This window comes from Brassica napus, chromosome C5 (genome assembly GCF_020379485.1).
Source record: "Brassica napus cultivar Da-Ae chromosome C5, Da-Ae, whole genome shotgun sequence".
Lineage (NCBI taxonomy): Eukaryota > Viridiplantae > Streptophyta > Magnoliopsida > Brassicales > Brassicaceae > Brassica > Brassica napus.
In genome coordinates, this window is record NC_063448.1 from 2,183,902 (window position 1) to 2,206,044 (window position 22,143).

General features: G+C 33.6%; 4 protein-coding genes across 5 annotated transcripts; 3 read left to right on the forward strand and 1 right to left on the reverse strand.

Annotated features, from left to right (window-relative positions):
- Window positions 1-174: 174 nt before the first annotated feature.
- On the forward strand, window positions 175-2,139 carry LOC106397463 (vesicle transport protein GOT1). 2 transcript variants are annotated; one of them, XM_048757809.1, is made up of 8 exons: window positions 226-257; window positions 381-407; window positions 712-761; window positions 1,043-1,134; window positions 1,217-1,297; window positions 1,369-1,466; window positions 1,558-1,633; window positions 1,884-2,139. In XM_048757809.1, the coding sequence occupies exons 3-8, from the start codon at window positions 734-736 to the stop codon at window positions 1,914-1,916; spliced, it is 408 nt and encodes a 135-aa protein (XP_048613766.1). In that variant the 5' UTR covers window positions 226-257; window positions 381-407; window positions 712-733; the 3' UTR covers window positions 1,917-2,139. The 2 variants fall into 2 exon arrangements, with proteins under 2 accessions (XP_013693499.1, XP_048613766.1); XM_013838045.3 differs by lacking the exon at window positions 381-407 and having other exon boundaries at window positions 175-257.
- Window positions 2,140-2,930: 791 nt separating this feature from the next.
- On the forward strand, window positions 2,931-7,086 carry LOC106400156 (diacylglycerol lipase-beta). Its single transcript, XM_048756647.1, has 13 exons — window positions 2,931-3,030; window positions 3,116-3,308; window positions 3,399-3,499; window positions 3,577-3,698; window positions 3,785-3,876; window positions 3,982-4,060; window positions 4,431-4,585; window positions 4,669-4,769; window positions 4,859-4,932; window positions 5,053-5,150; window positions 5,303-5,517; window positions 5,614-5,968; window positions 6,078-7,086. Exons 1-13 carry the CDS (start codon window positions 2,931-2,933, stop codon window positions 6,148-6,150), a joined length of 1,758 nt encoding a protein of 585 aa, XP_048612604.1. The 3' UTR covers window positions 6,151-7,086.
- A 3,106-nt stretch (window positions 7,087-10,192) lies between these two features.
- LOC125586863 lies at window positions 10,193-11,077 on the reverse strand. Its single transcript, XM_048756648.1, has one exon. It carries the CDS (start codon window positions 11,075-11,077, stop codon window positions 10,193-10,195), a length of 885 nt encoding a protein of 294 aa, XP_048612605.1.
- A 4,572-nt stretch (window positions 11,078-15,649) lies between these two features.
- On the forward strand, window positions 15,650-17,965 carry LOC106400641 (galactolipase DONGLE, chloroplastic). Its single transcript, XM_013840998.3, has one exon. It carries the CDS (start codon window positions 16,508-16,510, stop codon window positions 17,927-17,929), a length of 1,422 nt encoding a protein of 473 aa, XP_013696452.2. The 5' UTR covers window positions 15,650-16,507; the 3' UTR covers window positions 17,930-17,965.
- Window positions 17,966-22,143: the final 4,178 nt, after the last annotated feature.

Consider the following 22,143-nt stretch of genomic DNA (forward strand, 5'->3'; position numbering starts at 1 on the left):
CAAACATTGGCTCTGAACAAAGAAAGACATCTCATGTAACTAATTTTAATTTTGATTATTTCTGTTCCAAGTAAAGTCCATCGCTATTTTTGATTTTGATTCAAATATAAACTATAGGGGTAATTTCCGAAACAAGAAAAACTATAGGGGGTATAAATAAAATATAGTTTAATAAGAAGCAGCATATTGTAATGAAAGCGGTCGTCGTCGTGTTTTTCTCGTCGGAAGCTTCTCTTTGCATTCACCGACTCACTACGGTAAGTCTCTTTTCCCCTTCTCTGTTTCGAATCCGAGAATCGAGCTCGAAGGATTCGAATCCCTTTGCTTCATTTGCAAAATCGATCCTTGATGGGGTTTGGATGATCTCGACCTTTGACCAGCTTCACCTGTTCTTAGATTTATTAAAGGTAGCTACTTTTGTTTAGGGTTTAGAGTAATCATATTTTAAGGATCAGTACTCTATTAGACAAGAAAAAAAGTTTGAATCTTTTTGAGCTGTTCACGATTAGTTGTTTCAGAGTGTTTTTTTTTTATGCATGAGACAAAACATCTACATTATCCTTTTTGGACATTGTTTCTAGATATAAAGCTTGAACATATGGTTAAAGTTTGTGACTTGATGTTATTACTACTATATTCTTCTAAGCTCTGTTTTTACCTTAAAAGTAAAATTTGTTCAAGCTTGCTTATGATGTTTACTCTGGCAAACAGATCTTAAAGTGGAGTTACCAAGATGGCGTATGAACTAACTGAGCAAAAGAGTAAAAAAATACTTTCTCTCAACTTAATATGTTTTTTTTTTTTCAGCTACAGTATAACCGTTTTAATGCGTGTCTACGATATCTCTTTTGCCACCAGCTTCTTTTGTTAGTTGTGAGCGTTATTGGTAACTCTTTAGCTAAGAATGTATATCTCTTACTTGTGATTTGAGTCAGTTACAGAAATGCACAAAAACTTGAAAACTCTGTACTGATTTGAAACTCCTTCTTCTTTGTCTTATGGCATCCATTTCTTGATTCTTTTGTTTGTTTGTTGTTTGCAGAAGTTGGATTAGGCCTGATTGGCTTTGGTTTATCCTTTTCGTTTCTTGGTGTCATCTTGTACTTTGACAGAGGTTTGCTCGCTCTTGGAAACGTGAGAATTCTCTCCCGTTCTGTATCTTAGGAGACATTCCAACATTTGAATCTGATTTTGGCTTTGTGTTGTTGTGTGTCAGTTGTTTTGGTTGATAGGTGTTGGTCTTTTACTTGGTTGGCAGTCAACTTGGAGACTGTTCACCAACGTTAACAACTTGAAGGTATGCGCATAGAACTAAGGCTAATCTTTGTTTAACAGTTGTTATTCCTTTTGGGGGGTTCCTTGTTGCAGGGCACAGTCTGTTTCGTGCTTGGACTCTTTCTTATATTTGTACGTTGGCCAATAATAGGCATTATCCTTGAGATGTATGGTTGCATCGTCCTATTCGGGTGAGACCATTTGTTTCTAGTTTCTTATCGATCTCTTCATACAATTACGTTTACTTGGTCTAACTAATGTCACATCTTTGATCATTTGCAGCGGATTTTGGTCAACGGTAAAGATGTTCCTTTCCCAGATTCCTTTTGTTGGGTGGATGATACAGTATCCTCTCACGGTAAGCAATCCTCGTCAGCACTTCCCTTTGCTTTCCGAACGAGCATTTAGAGCTTAGGGATTTGTTCTCGAACAACATCCTGTGCAAAGATAGTTACTGCCTTAAATTCCCTGTGTCTCTTTGTGGTTAGCTAAGTTGGCTTCCACAGGATCATCCAAACGATGATCTAGAGCTTTTGAACATTTTAAGGACTTCGGTTTTCTTTCCTTAAACTGTTTTGTCCTTTGGTTTGGAATGTTCTGTTTTGCAGGTTCTTGAGCAACTTGTACGAGGTTCTCGTTGAAGAAAGAGACATAATCTCAATCCCATCTCTTCAGCCTCTTCAAAAAGCTTCTCTAGAATTCCAAAACAACTGTTGCTTTATTTTTTTTTTTGTTTTCTTTTAGAAACAGAATCAAATCCTTTCAAGCTCTCTTTTTTTTTGGGACATGACAGAGACTTTGCTCTGCTTCACATTCTAACTTTCTTTCTATATATATCAAAAGAAGTAGTTTATTTCTTTAAAACGGTTTTTTTTCTCTCATCGTAACGTACCAACTCGATCTTCACCATGTAACAATAGGAGTGACGTAACTATAGTTTAAAAAAAAGTATTTATTTATTTATATTTGGTACGGACATTAGTTTCCAGCTGGTGCCTGTCAGCAAAAAGATCAAATTGTTTTGTCTGAAAACATATCTGAAACAAAAATCGTCATCCAGTGCGGATTTGTCTCGGAGATGTCTCTTCGTGCTTTCATGCCCGTCGAGGCATTGACCTAATCTCCGACAACAACCAACGGAACAAGAACACAAACATCAAACGATCAATGTTGATTACGAGGTTGAAGAGAGTTAGGAGAACGATATTGGTTCTCGCCATTGCCAATTTGGCCGTCATTGTCTCCGGCTGTGTTCTGACTCTCGTTTCCAACTCAAACTGCGACAGCCCCGCTCAACTATTCCCCCTCTACGCCGTCTGTTTAGCCGCATGCGTCAAACTAGCCTCCATGGTTAAGGTCGCTACTACACAGGAACTCATGGCTATCACCATTATGGATTCTCCTACTCAGATCACTCTCCAAAGAAAGGTGCCGTTTTAAACAATCAAAGTCTTTGAGTGCAACTTTAAGATTTTGGAAGCTATAAACGATTTAATTATATTTTAATAATATTTTTTATATAAATTTGGAGATTTATTTTTATGTAATTTTTTTCAAAAATTTTGGGGACCATAGACGAATGCTTAACATGGTCTATTGGCTTTGTGGATCTGCAGTTGAAGTATAAGACTTGGCTTTGGTGGACTCGGTTTGCAATGGTAATAACTTTACTGCAATTCCTTGGTGCAACTAACCTTATGTTCCGTGTCTCCACATTCGTTTCCCCTGATGGCATGCCAAGACATTGCGTTTTAGGTAAAACTTATGTCACAAAATTTACATTTGAGTTTTTTTTAATTATTCTTGATTTAAAATCTCTTTAGTAACTTTTTGTGCTCAGGGCTATCTCCAGACACACGTGGGTGGAAGCAAAGGCTGCAGGCTTCCTTCTTGATCACAGTTTGCTTTGTTGCGTTGGCTCAATGCTTGACGGGATCAGATATATTGCAATGGCGGTCTTTCTACGCAACTCAAGATGATGCATGGAAAGCTCATTACCAGGAGGTGTTTGACCATGGCATTCGTGAAGTTTTGTGCTGTCGTGAATATATGTAACGTTTCTGAAAACTCTATGTACTTGTTCAAACTCTTAGGCAAAATTGATTGTATCTGTCTGCTTCTAGGGGTGTTATAGAGGAAGATGAAGTGTGTTCAGTTGCAAGACTGTTGGGTGATCTTGTTTCATATAGAGCATCAGGCACTGGCCATTTGGAGTTTTTGGCAGGTTGAAGATCTGAAAATCTCGTCTCTAGTTTTCTATTAGTCTATGAACCTTTTATCTAGTCTTTTGTCTATTTTTAGGCCTTGCTCTGTTGCAGAATAATAGCCAGTTTCCTAAATCATATGAGAACTGCATGGAAGCTCCAGCTTTTCATCTTCAGGAGGCTGCCACGTTTCATAAATTTGCTGAAGCTGCTTACACTGTATTTTTTGAACTACACATACTCCAAAGCTATTCTTTAAATTTGGTAGATGTTTCTTAACCTGCGTGTGTGGTGGCATTGTGCAGGGGCCACTGCTTGATGTTGGGAGAAACCCTGCCTTGTTTTTATGCACATGGGTCTGTAGGCAAGGGATCTTAACACCTTGGAGCCGTAAATGGTATACTATATACCTGGTTAGCTCGTTTCTATACGTTTTTCTCCTTTTATCTGATGTTGATATATAAATATTTGTATGATACTAATGTAAGAAGTTTCCTTGCAGGCGGCCTAAACTTGATGGTGATAATTGGTGGAGAGGTCATGCAGCTGCCTTCCTTAAGTTTATAGATTTTCCTGCTCATGTTCTTCGCCGAGGTCGAATTTGTAGTGTAAGTATTTTTTTTTCATTTAATCCTATGTTCTAATACCAATAATGAAGATGGGATTCATAGCAGTATTGTGTCAGAAAGATCTTGTATGACCAGAGGTCCTTAACGGGAAAGGAATCTAACCATTGTGTTAACATTTCGAGTGACCACACTCCGCTGGGATGAAACTAATATTATATATTGTGGTTTCGGGTCTGGGGGAATACAGACTTCGGCCCGAACCTCCTATGGTCTAACACAACGAATCGAATTAGTGGAAAACAACTATTTGAAGTTGTTTGGTATCTTGTGGCTTCAATGCATCAGTTTCTCATCTATTCATGTAATTGTTCTTTTATTTCAGGAGAAGTCTAAAGCAACATACTTCGTTGTAGTGTTACATTATCTAAGATGTGTTGTAATTGCTGTTAGAGGAACTGAGACGGCTGAAGACCTCATAACTGATGGTTTAGGTCGTGCTTGTTCGTTAACTCCTGAAGACATGGACCGCCTAGCAAAGTTAGTCTCTATCTCTCTATTGTGCTTGTGAGTATAGAATCAATAATGAAACTCTTATTGTTTCATGTGTGTTTATGTTATAGTCGCATTCGTGTTATGGATTCTTCTCGTACACACTACGGGCATTCGGGAATAGTAGAAGCTGCAAGAGATCTATTTACGCAAATAGAAGGAGACCCTGGAGGTAAAGAGTTTAATTAGGTTATAACTTATATGTTCATAACTTGTCACACAATTTTTCTCTATTCTAATTTATATAAATGGAGAATGCAGAGTCAGGATCTACTGGCTTCCTGTCCTCGTTGATTGGTGATGGAGGCGAGTGTGCTGGCTACAGCATTCGCATCGTACGTTGGGCATTCTTTAGGAGGTGCTATTGCCTCGTTACTAGGAATTAGAGTATGTTTTCACTTAACCAAAGATTACGTTTATCTTATATCTTATGTCCGACTCTTTTTGGCGTATAGCTTCGTTGCAGATTCCCTAACCTGTATGTATATGCATATGGACCTCTCCCATGTGTAGATCAAGATGTGGCAGAGGCATGTTCTGAATTTGTTACAAGGTTAGATTATTTATTTTCATCATGATGACTTTACTTAGTTTATAATAAGTCACTAATGTTATATAGTAGTCCCTTTGATGTTACTTAGTTTATTGAATCTTGATGACTTTTACTTAGTTTAGATTAAGTCACTAATGGTAATCCTCAAACAGCATTGTACTGGATAACGAATTCTCATCACGGCTCTCGTATGGATCAATCCGCCGACTACAAGTAGCAGCAATCAAAGTACTGTCTCAAGATCCTAAAGCTGATACAGCACTCATTTTCAGACTCGCACGCCGGTTTTTGTCTGCTAGCAAACGGCATAGGCAACATGATGTTGAAGAGCAAACTACAGGAGAATCTATACCATCAATAGTAATTGGTAACAGCTTTTATCTCTAACTCTGATGATAACTCTTTAACTTTTAGCTTGTTCATCAAGAAAGGTTAGCTAATGAAAGCCTACAACTGCGAGAAGAAGATCAAACTTATCCAATTTTGGAAGAAGCTGAACCAGAAATGAGGCAACATGATGAGGAATTCATTAATCCGTTCCACGAGACGGCGGCGGTCTCAACAGTTAGTCCTGTCTCTCAGTTTATGGAAACAGTCCAAACAAGAGGAGAAGATGTTGATGATGAAGCTCCGGAGATGTTCTTGCCTGGTTTAGTCATCCATATTGTACACGAAGGAAACAACATGAGCGTGCCTATATGGCGAGGGTGGCCGATATGTGATGTGCCAGATGGTTACAAAGCTTATGTTGCAAACAGAGAGAGCTTCAAAGAAATTATGGTTTCTCCATCAATGTTTCTTGATCATCTTCCTTGGAGGTAGCTACTCTCCTCTTTATCCATAACTTCTATTTTCTTTCTTCTTTTTTTTTGAAGGTGAAGCGATCTGAATACAACTTTCGGAATTTTTGTTGTTGTTTCAATGCAGATGCAGACACGCAATGCAGAAGGTTTTAGAATCTCGCAATCTCTACTGCGACATGACTAGTGATCTGACATAGTATGTATGACACAAGACATGAAAGATGTTTCGATTAAATAACAGCAGAATGTGCATATATGTTTTTTCTAACCAAACATTCAAACAACATTATTGAATGACCAATGTCATTTACCTTCACAATTGAATTAGTTCTTTCTATTTTTGGCAAAGGCCACTAAGATAAAATGGTTAATTTTTAGATGGTACGTACGTGAAGTGATTGAACACTTGACTGGTTACGACAGTTTACAGTTATATATTCCTTTAGAATATTGTCGGCTGGTCGTTATTATAGAATTTGTTTTCAAATTTAGGTCACCAGTTACTTGTGGAGCAAGAATTTTTTTGAAATAGTTTTAGCTTTATTTAGACCATCTCCAACAATAGATCCACCATTAAAGTTCTAAATCAATTTTTTAAGTGAAAATAATTAAATTAAAAATTTTAGATACTTGTTTAATTTTGGCCCCTCCAATGATAGAACCAATTAAGGGTTCTAAATTTCAAAATTTTGAAAATTTGTAATAAGAGATTTGATTACTTGCATCACACTCTACAATAAAAAAAACTTATAATTATTGAATTACATAAAATTTAAATTAACTTGACATAAAAACATATAACATAGATTTAAAAATAATAAATAAAACTAAACGATTAATAGTTATTTTGCCTTGTACCAAATTTACGCCATATATGCTCAACCAAATCATTTTTCAATTGTTCATGTATGTTGCGATCACGAAGTCGAGTTCGAATTGCCATCAAATTGCCAGTATTTGAAGGCATATCTGTAGAATACATGAAATCGACATGAGAACTTCTGCTTGATTCTACTTGTGCGAATTCTGATACATCAAATTGAGTGTACCCATCTCGTTCGTCTTCCACTATCATATTGTGTAATATGATACATGCTCTCATAATCTTTCCGATTTTTACCTTATCCCAAATAAGAGCTGGGTTTTTACCTTATCCCAAATAAGATCCAGAAAACCTGAGGACTGAGTAAATGAATTCGAAGAATCCATTCCTACTTTCTGGTGGATAAAGAAAGGATAAAAAAAGAGAGAGGAAATGAAAGAGCAATGGAGAAAGAAGATAACCGAAGAAGACGAGCTGTGAAGTGTTTAAAGTGAGAGTGTGTTGCTTTCATTTATAAAAACTGTGAGTGTGTTCAAGTGTTTCAAGTGTTTGGTGTTAGCAGTAAAGTCTTACCTATTCTAAAACCAACCAAGCATTGATCACATTAGGTGAGCACATTTGATTAGACAGCCCGTAATAAAATCTAACTACCAAGATACTAGACTCTACCAAGCATTGATCACTTGAGTAAATTTCATGTAAAAACAGAATTATAAATTAAATGAAAAATGAAAACGTTTTTATAACAAGAGATGCATGTACCTGAATGTTTTCGTTGAAAGAACACTGGCTCGCCACTACACGCTTGCCCTGAAGTATTCCATACATCCCATAAGCTAGGCCCGAGCATGTCCATAACCTGAGGCCAAAAAAAAAAGAATCTACCATCAATTAAACTGACCGGAGAAAATTAGAAACGAGAGAAGTGAAAGGGAGGATCCAATACCATAACATAATGGTCTCCTTGTCTCCCTTACTAGTTCGATGCTGGTTCGATGCTCAAACTTCAGAGCAACCTATTAAGGAAAATGGAAATGTGTGACAATGTTAACACAATTACGCAAATAATAACGCAGACTGAGTTACATTACCTCCAAGATGCTAGCTCCTGCACTACGTTCACTACCACCATTAATACACTGCCCCACAAACACTTGTCCAAACTAGGTAAGACAAGAGACAGAACCGTTAGTCATTACCTCGAACTAGGTAAGAAAAGAGACAACTTTCTCTCAACCTTAATGCTACTAAACATTCGTGCTACTATCTAAGGAAGATTCTTCATGTAATCACAGTACCCTCTGTTCTTAGACCATCTTATAAAGCACAGACATTGCAACTCAAATCGTTAATATAAGCTAAGAGTAGAAAGAGAAGAACATAAACAATCTTACCATACACAACATAACTCGCAAATTGTTTTCTTAGTCTAACTGCAAAAACATTAAGAAACAAACCCAGACGATTCAATCATGCAATTTAACAACATTAATCACAGCATAAGAGTACACAATCACAACATTTGCATCTCAGTAATCATCACCATGTGCCAATCGAAGATTATACAAAACCCTAACACACCAGTTTCCTCGATCATCGCTATGAACTCCTAATAAAACCCCAATTCCTCTTTAAATCCAGATTCCTATTCTATTTCTCTCTCTCACTCACTCTCTAGGTACACAACAAGGAGAATCTGTGACGGATCAATCACTTCGTTCTCTCTATTCCTCGTCAATATACAAGGAAATAAAAAAAAGAGAGACCAATCATGTGGTTGTGAACTCACCTGGGATCTCAATTGAAAGAAGCGTAGTAGATAGAGGATGGAGCGGACTGATTCCTTCTGTCGCCAAGGTTTCTTCTTTCGATCGGTTCACGGAAAGGAGAGAGACAAAGAACATTTTTTTTTAAAAAATACCACATCTCAATGACACCTGTCATTTAGAAGTGGATCCAAAACCTCTAATTGTAGAACCATATCTATCTAAATTATGTCCTTTTGATTTAAATTTAATCACATAAATACTTAGATACATGATTTAGAAGTGCCTTGGATACTCCTTTGGACATGCTCTTAGAATCAAATCCAAGAACCCTCACTGCAGCTTCCTTGAAGAGCAGACAGACTTGTCTCTTAATTTCTTAAAGTAAGGCAAAGATGGATAACCCTCGAACCAATTCTGGCTGCTATGATACATTCAAAGTAATATTCAAAAAGAAGTTTTGTTTAGACTATTAATATCGAAATTCATATTTGACAAGATTCTTTTTACTTGTCAAAATTTCTCAAATCCGAAAACAGACAATGTTGGTGACTATAAAAAGAAAAAAGGTAGCAACTCAAGTTGGTTAGGATGCTCTTGAAAAATCATAATCTTATAGTGTTATTGGGGGAATCGTTTGAGATAGTTATTCGTTTTGCACTATATTGAAAGTTGAAAGAAGAGAAGCTGCTGGGTAGATCCATTGAAGCTGAGGATTTGGACTAAAGGAGTCTCTTCTCTCCTCTTAATAACCGAAAGTTATTTTTAAGTTTTGAATTTCTTTCGACAGTCTTCCACCGAACTATTTTATATATTTCAAGATGGCTGGTCAAGTCTCACGTATGTTTTCCTTCCGAAATTAAAATTGAGTACGAAGTTGATGGTGGTAATATGATCTAACACGAAAAATCAGCAAAAGATGTATCATGAAATAGCTATTCACTACATTTTATGGTTGTTTTACATCATTCCAATGAAACTATTAGTATTTGATTGTAAAGGAAAAAAAATAAACAAAACTAAAGATTGTTGATCTGTATTAATTAATCAATTTTAATATAATGCATATATTACTTCTCAATAATATAACATACGTACTTCTTTTATGAGTATTATAAAACAGTAGTAGATGAATAACGAATCGCAATTATGACAAATTAAACATTATAAAGTGTATACATTCATCATGTTGCAGAAATAATATCTTTGACTCGAGCTTTTACGCTGCGTGGATCATGGATGTACTCCGTCCTTAGATTTGCCTTTTCCCCTTGATAATAAAAAGTGATATATTACATATTAAATCCAAGAGTCAAAACATCTAGTTTGGCAAACCATTATAATAATGGAAAATCCTTTACGGACCACAATTTAAATTTTTGTTTCAAACATACTATTACTATTTCTTTGAATATATAAAAATTGTAATATAATACGCTTTTACTTATTTAGTAATAGTAATACTAGATACTATTTAGTTCAATCATTTTTTTGTAAACTATATTTAGTTCAATCATCAATTAGTTATAACTTATTTTTTTTTTTGAATGAAAATAAAATTATAATCAAACAAAAACTGTGTTACATCTTGTGCTTCTGTTTTACTTATGAACTCATAAGGCAATAAAAATAAAAGATTCTAACCACATATTACGATGGTGTTAGATCTTCTCTCGTGCCAAACCAAGTACGCAGACTTCTCTCCAAGTAGGCGTGGCCTCTTGCCTTGACTGCAAGCAGATGCAATATGATCGTTTTATCAACGAGTTTGCTCAGAGTAATGGCATCCTTTGGTTCTTCACCATGTCTCCTCGAGTTTCTTTCCCTCCAGATACTGTGAACTGCTGCCTGCAGGGAGTATCTGATAAGGAACAATTCTGTGGCAGGAAAGGTCGAGCCAGATATTATAGTGATAATGGTATTCCAGTCTGCGGTAAAGCCATCTTTGAGAAGCCCTTGTACCAATGATTTCCAAACCTTAGATGAGTAGGTACATTGGAAAAAGAGATGATGGCAAGTCTCTTGCACTTCATGACATAGAGTACACTCTGCGTGTATGGTAGCATTCCAAGCGTGCATTTTATCTCCTGTTTGCAACCTGTTCTTTATTGCAATCCAGATCATAAATGAGTATTTCGGGGTGGACTCGGGGAACCATATGCCTCTGCTCCAAGGACAGATAGATTGCCTCGTCCTCAGCTGATGCCATGTCTTTTTAGTGGAGAATCTGTTTCCAAATGTTCCTTCTTCGCTTCTCCATAACGGGACATCATCCATGTCCCTTAACCCTCCAATGCGCAATGTATTTATGTCTTCCTCTATATCATTTAGAATGCTCTCTCTATGTCTTCGCCTCCTGTTATTTGAGAGGACATCTGCCATCGTAGCATTTTCCACAATACCAAGCGCTATTTTACCTCTATCACCTACGGCTTCCTTTAGGCAACCAATCTGCGACCAGACATCATACCAAAAGGATGTATGGTTCCCATTTCTGACATCTATACGCAGAAATTGCTTTGCTATGTCTCTCATTCGTAGAATCTTCTTCCATATCCAAGACCCCAAATTTGTCTTAACTGAGATCGACGAGAAAGACCCTTTCCTTATCAAATAACAATGTTATAACTTATCCATTGGTTACTTATCTATAAAACTATCATAGTTCTTTCCATTTCACAAATTTTGTCAACAGTCTGAACGAAAAAAACAACGTTTGTAGTGTAGTAGTTTTGTATATTACAACTTTATGAATATATATATACATGTGTGTATTTAATTGGCTTTTGAATAGTAAAGGAAAAAAAAAAGTTAACTAAAATAAAGCTGAAGAAATGAAGAAGTAGAGAGTTACACGTACGCTGTGACAAAAAAAAAAAGAGTTACACGTACGCAGGAAGAAGTCAAATAAGGAACAAAGCAAAACTGAAAAACTTCAGCTGTAGCTTTTCAGTCTTTCTCTGCTCACTCCCCAAATTCTTAGTCAAACTCATTTCCTTGCCGCGTAAAATCTTCCTTGGTTAGTGCCCAAAAATCAAAACACTCTTTCTTGTTTTTTTTTTAATTGGCTCGTATTTTTCCATTCATTCTTCTTCTTTTGTTTTTGATAGAATGTTATGTCAACTTCGCTCGTAAAAGTAAAAGATAAGTCAACCTTGCTTACAAAATGTCAATATTTATAATATATATTTTTTTAAATCATTATTACGTTAGCTGGCTGAAGTCCTCAATATATACCGTGGTACGTACGTGTTTAATTTTCTTTTCTATTTTTTTCTTCGATATTGGATTTGGCTATACACACTTACTTTCACACGTACAAACCTAAAAATATGTGTCAGAGTTGTGTGTGTTGGTTATGATGTCAACTATAAGCCAATTACTGAAATGAAAACATGTTACGCAAGAAGTGCTTTGGTTATAGGAACTTTATATTGTTGTATGTTGTCCTAGAAATTCAGTTAGTTCAAGCTGTCAATTTTCTTGGAAGGTTTTGAGTTAACTTGTTAGATTCTTAGGGGTTTTTTAGAAATCTTTTCGGCCCCTAAAAATCAGAATGACTGTTAAAGCAGCCATGGGTGCAACTAATTTTGTAACCAAAACTTTCATTTCTGTGAAATGATATTTACAATTTAGCAAAAAAGAAAACATGTTACGCAGTGCAGATTCTTTTCTTCTTTTCAACTACTTCACTCACTAGGTCATATAACCGTACGTATGTAATTTAGTTGCTGAAGATTGAAATCCATCGTTCAATAGAAAGTAGCAATAGATAATAATAATAATAGATCATAGAAAGTGATTCCAACTTCCAAAGCTATTGCAGATACTTCTTTAAACAGATTGGCCATGCATGAGCGACATTAACAGTTACATTGTAACAAAAATTTCAGAAGCTTGAATGTATATTTAAGTAATACTGTATAAATTGTCTATATTAGCAAGGCAATCAATGACAGGTATGTGGCAGCCGGTGAGATGGTGGTTACAGCCAATAGGTGAGAAATGATCAAGACAATGACAGATATGCGGCATTTTTCTCAAACATGTGTTTTGTATACATATCAAAAGTAACAAATAACATTTTGTATATGTTTGAGAAAAAAAAACGCAAATAGCTCAATAACTTATTTTTATGGCGTAAAAATAGCTCAATATATAACATAAACGTATACTTCCATATATTGATCAAGTTCTGAATTACTTTCATACATAGTCCAACATATATAACAAACCTATTCATTTTCCATGTAACTGGATATTTTAATGGGATAATTTGAAAAATGCCTTATTGATGAGTTACAATTTGAAAAATACATCTTTGTTTTTCTTTTTTGAAAATTACACTTTTTTATATGTGAAAAGACATTGTTATCCTGATTTTAATTAGATATTGTTAGTTATATTAAGATAATTATTATTACTTATATTAAGATAATTACATGTTAGTATTTAAAATAGCATCTCCGTAAATTTTATGAACTATTTTAAAGTTTATTTCTGTTTTTTTTAGCAATGTAAACAAAAGTTGTATACATACAATCTCGTTGCTAGTATCCTCTATCGGATCAATACTTTGTAATTTATTTTCCTTATAAGCTTAATCTTTGAATATTATGTGCAAGACCGTGAATTTGAGTCTCTCTTTACAATTGTGGCCCAAATGTTGTTTAAAAATTGTTATATACATCTCTTACTTTTCTCATCCTTGTTTGACTTTGATGTGGATGATAACATATAAATGATAGAATTTCATAGATTAAACAAAATTGATCGCCAGAAAAGATGTTATGTCGATCAGATTTAAAACTAAAAATATATAAATTCAAATTACATCCAGGAATATATATCAGTGAAGAAATAATATAAACCTTTAAATGATTCAAAAATGGAGAACAAGAGGAACAAGACGAGAGAAAAAGATATAGTCAATTCTTGAGTTTGTTGATATATAGAAAACAAGAAAATAGGTGCAAAAAAAACACAAGAAAATAATGTTAACGACGTCTATTGTTTTAAACCTTTATTAAAAGAAATATAAAGTATATTTAACAAGAATTTTTGTTAAAATATGATATAATAAAAATACTAAAAATATTATTAATACAGAGTAAAAAAAGATTGCCGTTGACTATTTTTAATGCATAACTCTAAGTTTTTATGCTGTTATTAAAATATTAAAATAATTAGGAATTCTATTTGGATAATTTAGTCAATTTACCCAGATAAGAGTGTAGTTCTCAAAAAATATAAATAAGAGTGTAATTTTCACAATAAAATCTTATATTGAAATATTTTTCCAAATTTTCCCTATTTTAATTTAACAATATTCTTTTTAGAAAGTCGAATCGTTGCTCCCAGGTTTAAGTCGATCCGATAAAAATGCATGTTTTTGCGCTTTAGTAAACTATCAAAACTTATCCCAGACCCAAAGAGACTAAACTTTCTTGTTAATCGATATATTTTAATGTTACTATTTTATTTTAAAAAAATTGAAAATGAATAAAAATAATAATAAAGTTACGTTTTGGTTCTACATGAAGAGAGTATTTCTATTACTCAAAAAAAAAAGAGAGAGAGCATTTCTGACATATTTCACTTTCGGTCACACATTTTTATTCATTTATAGTTCAACAAAAAACTACTCTACAGTGACCAGAAAAAAAAAAAAAGAGAAACTATTTCTGACATGTTTCACTTTCGGTCACACAAATTTCTCTTTCTTCAAACAACTAGAACTTTACATGAAGTTAGAAATTCAAAATTTTTATGACAATTCATCGTCGTATTATTAATAGCTAAAATTAACATATAAAATAATATTATTGAACTATGATCACTGTAAATGAATGAATTTCGTTAGTATGAAAGAAACAAAAGATTTATATAAGTTAAAAAAAAACAAACATATATCATTTTCAAACTTCTGAGAAAAAAAATCCAAAAGGAAAAAGTAAAAACGATAACCCGAAGAACAGACAGCGTTAGGATTTTGACTTTAGGAAGCAACATAGAAAACCCCACTTGACATTTCTTTCATGCCGTTTACTCTCTTGTTTTCTTTCTCTCGTTATTTTACCTTGTTTTTTTGATAAGTTTAGTTTACCTTGTTTCTGCATGGTTTTAAAACAAAGAAAGTCATAATTTGTAGATAATTATAAAATAAAACCAGTCATATGGGTTGGATCTACAGTTTTTCCTGTTTCTGCATAATTTTTATAATTTTAAAGTAATTATGAATAGTCACCAGTTATCGGTGTTGGATCTGCAATTTTCATATAATATGGTGAGTCATGGGGGTGACGCCAAGGACATTTCCACGCACAGATTTTTTTAGTTTTGTATATTTTTTATTTCCAATACAGAGATATGCAGAGGGCCATTGCACCTTCAAAATCTCTCTCCAGTCAACCGTCTTCCGGAAAGCGGATGATCTGCTTATATTTGCCGAAGGTTTTCCTGGTCTGGACTTTATCTATCTGCTTTATCTTTACTTTTTTCAAAATCATTAAACTTTACCAATAATGCTTTAGCTTTATTTTTTAAAGTTAAAACCTACATCAAATTTCTATTATTTTTTTATCAATCATACTTTACTTTTATTTTTAAAGATACAACAAAAAAATTAAAACAAATACTTTTCGTATGTATTTAGTTAAAAACTTACATCTTTCATTTATAGGTTGCAGAAACTGTAAAATTAACAAAATTATTTATAATATCAAATAAATAAGATAATCATAATAAAAAAATATCTATAAATATTTTACTCTAATTTTGGGTGCTTTTAAATTATTGAAATAATTTAAATAATATAAAAACTATTTACATATCACATTTTAAATAACAGTAAACTTTGATAATTTTTAAAAATATTAATATAAAGTAATTTAAGTAATAAAAATAAGAATTATTTTATATATATATCACATATTTCACATATTTTGTTTTAAAATATCTGCAGCATATATTTTACAGCTACAACAAATTTAAGAACAAAAATCTCTGCAAAAATATAACAACTTTACAATTACAATCAATTTATCTACAGCAAAAAATTTACGGCTAAGATTCTACCGCCACAGTCGAACCAATCATCACCCTAGTTCTTCAATTTAAATATAGCTCAGACTTTGTCCAGTACTATGATATATTTTAAGATTATAATCACCACGATATACACCCTGAATCCAAGTTGATTAGTAAACTTACCTAATGTAGTTGCTATAGTTAAGTACATTTATTATTTTATCTACTGAATAAATGGTAAAGGTAATAGATATGATGATAGAAATCATACTGAGAAACATCAACATCCGGAATCATACTTCCAAATAAACTCATTCTTTCTCTTATTTTGGTAAACATTATCTTTCCTTTTTTCCCCTAAAACGTTTGTTGTAAACTCTAAAAAGGTGTAGATTTTTTTCCAACGAAAGAAAATAAGAATCAAATGTCAAAACTTTTATATCCACTGTATTAAACTCACAGTTATAAAGTTCTCCGACCACAACCCACCTAAATCATTATAGAGTACCTAGTTAAAATTATTGTTTTTTTGTTCTATTTTTGTTTGTATTCAGACACCGAGTAGTCAAGTAAGTATATATAAGAGAAGCATGAGGCATGAACAGAGTTTATAAGATTAATAGAAAAATGTTAACTAACCGGAACCGACCACATAAATAAATAATTCTTGCCTCCCAACGCTTTTATTAAAACTTTTGTACCAACGATACCTTTTGAATATTTAATTTCTCAGTCAATACTCGCCGAACAAGTTTTGCTTTTTCTCTCTCCTCAAAATCTCCATTCACATTTTTGCTCTATAAATATGCATCTCACTTGTTGTCTCTCTCTTTATACTTGAACCAACATCTCTCTCTCTCTCTCTCTCTCTCTCTCTCTCTCTCTCTCTCTCTCTCTCTCTCTCTCTCTCTCTCTCTAACATAGTGGCCTCCATTAATGGCGACCAACATATTCACTCAAAGCCCTAACTACTCTCCATTTCTCATTGGAGAAAAAATTCCTCAACAGAAACACAATCTTGGCCACATCTCTCTCTCAGACAAAACCTCTAATAAAAAGCTTGTAATCTCTTCTTCTATAATGGCCCCTCCGATTCCATCTTCTTCTTCACTCTCTCCTCCTTCTTCTTCTTCTATGGTGGCTCATCTTCCTCGAGCACCACCAGCATCATCTCTGCCGTTGTCTCGAGTATGGAGAGAGATACAAGGAAGCAATAACTGGGAAAATCTAATTGACCCTCTAAGCCCTATTCTCCAACAAGAGATCACTCGCTACGGGAACTTACTCTCCGCTTCTTACAAAGGTTTTGATCTAAACCCTAGCTCCAAACGTTACTTGAACTGCAAGTATGGCAAGAAAAGCCTGCTTAAAGAATCCGGAATCTATGACCCTGATGGCTACCAAGTCACCAAGTACATCTACGCCACGCCAGACATCAACATCAACCCTATCCAGAACGAGCCTAATCGCGCACGTTGGATAGGGTACGTAGCGGTTTCCTCTGATGACTCGGTGAAACGTTTGGGGAGGAGGGATATTGTGGTGACGTTTCGTGGGACTGTGACCAACCCTGAGTGGATGGCTAACCTAATGAGCTCCTTAACTCCAGCTAGGCTTGACCCTCATAACCCTCGTCCTGATGTCAAGGTTGAATCTGGCTTCTTGAGTTTATACACATCCAGCGAGAGTGAAAGCAAGTTCGGGCTAGAAAGCTGTCGTGAGCAGCTTCTCTCCGAGATATCGAGGCTTGTCAACAAGTACAAAGACGAGGACATGAGCATAACGCTTGCGGGGCATAGTATGGGGAGCTCTCTAGCTCACCTTCTAGCTTACGACATAGCAGAACTCGGCTTGAACAAGAGAAGAGGCGAAAAAGATGTTCCGGTAACTGTATTCTCATTCGCGGGTCCAAGGGTTGGTAACTTGGGGTTTAAGAAAAGATGTGAGGAGTTAGGAGTTAAAGTCTTGAGGATCACTAATGTAAATGATCCGATCACGAAACTCCCTGGTTTCTTGTTCAACGAGAATTTTAGGGCGTTAGGTGGAGTTTACGAGCTTCCTTGGAGCTGTTCTTGCTACACTCACGTGGGAGTTGAACTCACGCTCGATTTCTTCGACGTTCAAAACATTTCTTGTGTCCACGACCTCGACACTTACATCAGTTTAGTGAACCGTCCGAGAAGCTCAAAGTCTACGGTTGCAGAAGACAATTTTGGTAGCAACTTTTTCAACAAAACAAGTCAGATGATGTTCCCTAAAGGACAACGTCGAGCGTTGCGGTTAAGAAACGCAGCGACCAAAGCGGCGTATCTAATTGGGTCTGTATCCAATCATATGATGTATTGTAATATATTTTAGGTCTAGAAATTTGATCGAAGGTAAAAATTTTGGGTCTTTTTTTAAAGATAGCTAGGTAAATTTTTTTTGTAGTACATGTATAGTTTTTCATATGCAAAACCTAATATGGTTTGCATATGTATTCAGTAATCAGTATATATACATGGTGTTTTGATTAGTACTTATTTCATATATCTTAGATTAATAATTAACATAAGAATTTCCAGCTACACAATGTGTAAACAAAGTATTTACTTTTAAAAATTCGTTATATGTCCTCTTTGTATTTACCAGTTATCACAACGTGTAAACAAAGGATTTACTTTTAAAAATTCCTTATTATTTGTCATGTTTGTATTTCTTTTTATTTTATTTTATGTTTTTGAGATATTACTGGATGAAGTTATATTAATTTTCGACTTTTTTTTTCTGAATGATAATGTACATGACTATTTTCGTTTCATGCATCTTCTTGTTATTTATTTTCTATCAGTTTTTTGGATTAAAATACAGATACTAATCTCGAGATCTAGAGAGGTAATGCAATTCCACTAGCTAGAATTCAGGGGAAAACTTATAGCTTAATTTGCTACTCCCATTTTTCGTTTTGTCACATCTAACATGTTGACTTTACTCAATGATGCATTTTATTGTTGAAGAGTAATATAATATTAGTTTAAAAAACTGAATTTATATGAAAGAAAATAAATTTTAACAGATTTATATTAGGACAAGGTTGTTTCACATAGGAAAGACATTACAATATGCATGCATCTTAAACGAAACTCTATGAATGTCCGGGATAGATCGTCAAGGCATAGTAAAATATTCGTCATGATGAGCACGAGAAATGAGAAAATGAAGCCCCCCTAGACATTGGAGATACATATGTACATCCAAACCTAAAGCCACAAGTCTATTTAAGAAAAGAATCTGGAAAATAAAAACCACAAAGAAAACCCCAAAGCATGTTTCATAATAACAAAGACTAATTTTCGATATATCGTGTCTTCTTGTGCACTAAACCGAGATGTTTTGAATGATGTCATCAGATACAAGTTGAAATAATTGCCGATGAACGAATAATAAAACAGAATTACCAAGGAGGCTTTAACGGTCAACACTTCTTTTGGTGATGACTTTGTAATTAACATGGCAGTAGAAAATGGGGTAAGAAATCACTAATTGAGTAGCCGGTAGGGTACTAATTAGGGATCACAGCTAGTTTGTTGACTTGTGAAGATCCCTAAATCTTTTTAAATCTGCGCTTTGATCCGATGATTGATCCACTGTTTATCTTAGGGTTTTTTTCTCTTATCTATCATTTGTTGCTCTGGTTCTTTTTTGTGCTTGAGCGAAAACAAAAGAGAGTACTTATTCATTTAGACATAGTAAATTCCGCAGCAGTAAATAAATACGTAGGCTTCACACGGATGATCGATGCATTTGAATGAATTGTGTATCATTTATATATTTATTGTAATATTTAGTTGAAATGCATGCCGTGAAACTAATTAAAACTGAACCACTCAGAAACATCGAGTTTATTCATGAAGGAACTAGAAAATTATCCGGTAGTCAAGAGATTTTAGTACTCTTTCTGTTTCGCTATAAGTAGTGTTTAGGTTTTTTTTTTGTTTCAATTTAAATGATGTCTTCAATTTTCTATGCAAAAATTTAAAGATATGTAGCTTTTACAACTATTTGTATTACGTAATATGATGTCTATTGGTTGATTTTTTTAATTCAATGATGTTTTGATGTAAAATAGGTAAATTTAATAATTTTGTATTTTCTTAATTATTATGCAAAAACCTTACAAACCAAATAAAATGAATCAAAGGGAGTAGCAAACTTATGGCTGTGTGACAAAGAAGTGTGCAAATTCTGACACAGATTTCAGTAAGAAAATGGATTACTAAACATATTTGATATTATTTATTATTAGTTCATCATTTTAATTAGAATAAAGCTATAAATATCACACATTTGCTACAAATATGTTAAAACTTGTTACCATTTTGAATTTAAGCTCTGAAAATTTTGTTTTTCAAATTTTTTGTATAACCCTTCAGGGATTTAAATTGCTACGGAAAAAATCCGAAAAAGAATCCCTTTACTTTTTATTAATTAAAAATATATTTTTATCAAAACAAAGAACCAGCTGAATAGAAATGATAATTTTTTATTAGTTTAAACACAAAAATATTTCATTCGTTGCCTTCTTTACGAAGCACTGTTGATCTTGCAACTACTATAACAATTATTTATTTGTTATAATGAGTCCACAATAATATAATTAAATACTTTTCTATTCGTTAAAGTTCATAACATCAATCTCCCAAATATATATTAAGATCCGTCAAAACTTAGATTCTGAATGAAGAAAGGGACATCCAATATGGCGCGTACTTACTAGCATGGTGGTGTCTCTTTCTATTCTATATTAATTCGTAGATGTATTTTTTATTTTCTTGATAATTTGTGAGAGTACATAAATATACTATCATTCCTTTTCTAATCGATCATAGAACTTTAGGCTTTTGGCCTATAATATTTTCTGATATCAGACACAATGTTTATAATAGTATGTTTAATACATAAGTCACTTCTCCTAATAAATTAAACTAGAAATTTATGTATTTTTTATAAATAAAAATTATTAAGAGAATTTAAAATTCGTAAGAGATTTAAACATTGTTTTATAGTTATTTTAGAAATCTGGCGGTTGATATATATATATAGGATGTATTATAGACGTAGAAGTGACGAGACCAAGCAAACATAGTAAAGGTATCCCTACAAATTTGTGACCAAAAGGCATCCTACAAATATTAAAGCACGATTAATCTCGGTCTCTTAACCGGATTTCTTAACTCATGATTTGATAAAAAAAATTATTTTTTGTTTTTTACAGTTTTCGGCTAAAAAATGGCTTTTATATCTCTTATACTAACAATCTCATAACTCCGAATAAAAGAATCCCAGAACTTGGCCACCGATCGGTGGCAGCGCTCAAGTCAAATATTATAATTATATATGATGACCAAACTTCGACATCGCTGCAAGATAAAAATGACCAAGAATAAATCCTCTTATGCCAAAATTTCCACAATGTTGCAAGATATAATTTATACTTTCATTTTTCAAAGCTTCATATGTCAATTTTCTTCTTTTTTTCAATTTTTTTTAATAACCGTGGCGTAGTCCTAAAAGCTTTCTAGGTCCAAAAATTAATCACTACAAGATTCGCATGATCCGCATTTTTAAACGTTTTGGGTGGTCAAGAGAAATCGAACCTATAGCGAAACCTACAAAGGCCAAGACGATTTGATTTTTGTTTTCAAAATTTAGTCATCGAGTATATACATATAGAAAATAACGTTTGCTATATTAACTTACAAAGGCCAAGACGATTTGATTTTTGTTTTCAAAATTTAGTCATCGAGTATATATATATAGAAAATAACGTTTGCTATATTTTACCATTATATAAACTGTCCGTGCTCTATTTGTCAATGACAGCAATGGGATTTATGTACACACACACGATCGCACAGATATATTACAATATTTTTTCTTATTTTGTATGTCAAGTCTCCAATGTGTTGCTTCTCGTGTTTTGCGAGGATCTATACTTCCTATATTTTCCTTTTGGAAGCTTACAGAGTAATATAAAATTGCACAGCGTAAATCAAATTCGTAAGATTTACGCTGTAGTATTATTATAAACTCAACGTTACGCTTACGAGTTATGTTGACTTACGTCGATAAAACAGATGAATTTGTGAAACTGAAAAATGTTATTAAGCCATGCATGAGATCAAAGTTTGCCAACTAATGTCAATCATCTGACATCTTAACTCTATAGTCTTCTATATCATCATGAAACACAGCAAAACAGGCCAACTTCCCTTGAAATTAATGTACAAATTCATATATACGATACCCACAACAACAAGAAAAAGTCTTGGAAAATGTTAAAAATATTTGAGAAATAACAATTTTCAAAATGTAGTTTTCTTAAATAACACTTTGTCATCATTTACTTAGTATTTAACAATATTTATAAAATATATCTTTTCCAAAACATGTAGAATTTAATTACTATTTATAAAAAATTAGTTTTGTTTTTACGCTTAAATTTTATATTATATATAAAATTCGACCCAGAGATAAAATTTGTAGGCACATCTTTATTATTGAATAACATAAAATCTAAATTATTTTTAAAA

Bases quoted from the DNA above. Each gene is read 5' to 3' on its own strand.
- LOC106400156 (XM_048756647.1), top strand. From the start codon at position 2,931: ATGGTAATAACTTTACTGCAATTCCTTGGTGCAACTAACCTTATGTTC. The intron at 3,877-3,981 runs GTATACTATATA...GTTTCCTTGCAG, and splicing joins ACACCTTGGAGCCGTAAATG to GCGGCCTAAACTTGATGGTG. The intron at 5,518-5,613 runs GTAACAGCTTTT...AACTGCGAGAAG, and splicing joins TATACCATCAATAGTAATTG to AAGATCAAACTTATCCAATT.
- LOC106400641 (XM_013840998.3), top strand. From the start codon at position 16,508: ATGGCGACCAACATATTCACTCAAAGCCCTAACTACTCTCCATTTCTC.
- LOC106397463 (XM_013838045.3), top strand. From the start codon at position 734: ATGGCGTATGAACTAACTGAGCAAAAGA. The intron at 762-1,042 runs GTAAAAAAATAC...TGTTGTTTGCAG, and splicing joins TGAACTAACTGAGCAAAAGA to AAGTTGGATTAGGCCTGATT. The intron at 1,634-1,883 runs GTAAGCAATCCT...TCTGTTTTGCAG, and splicing joins TGATACAGTATCCTCTCACG to GTTCTTGAGCAACTTGTACG.
- LOC125586863 (XM_048756648.1), bottom strand. From the start codon at position 11,077: ATGAGAGACATAGCAAAGCAATTTCTGCGTATAGATGTCAGAAATGGG.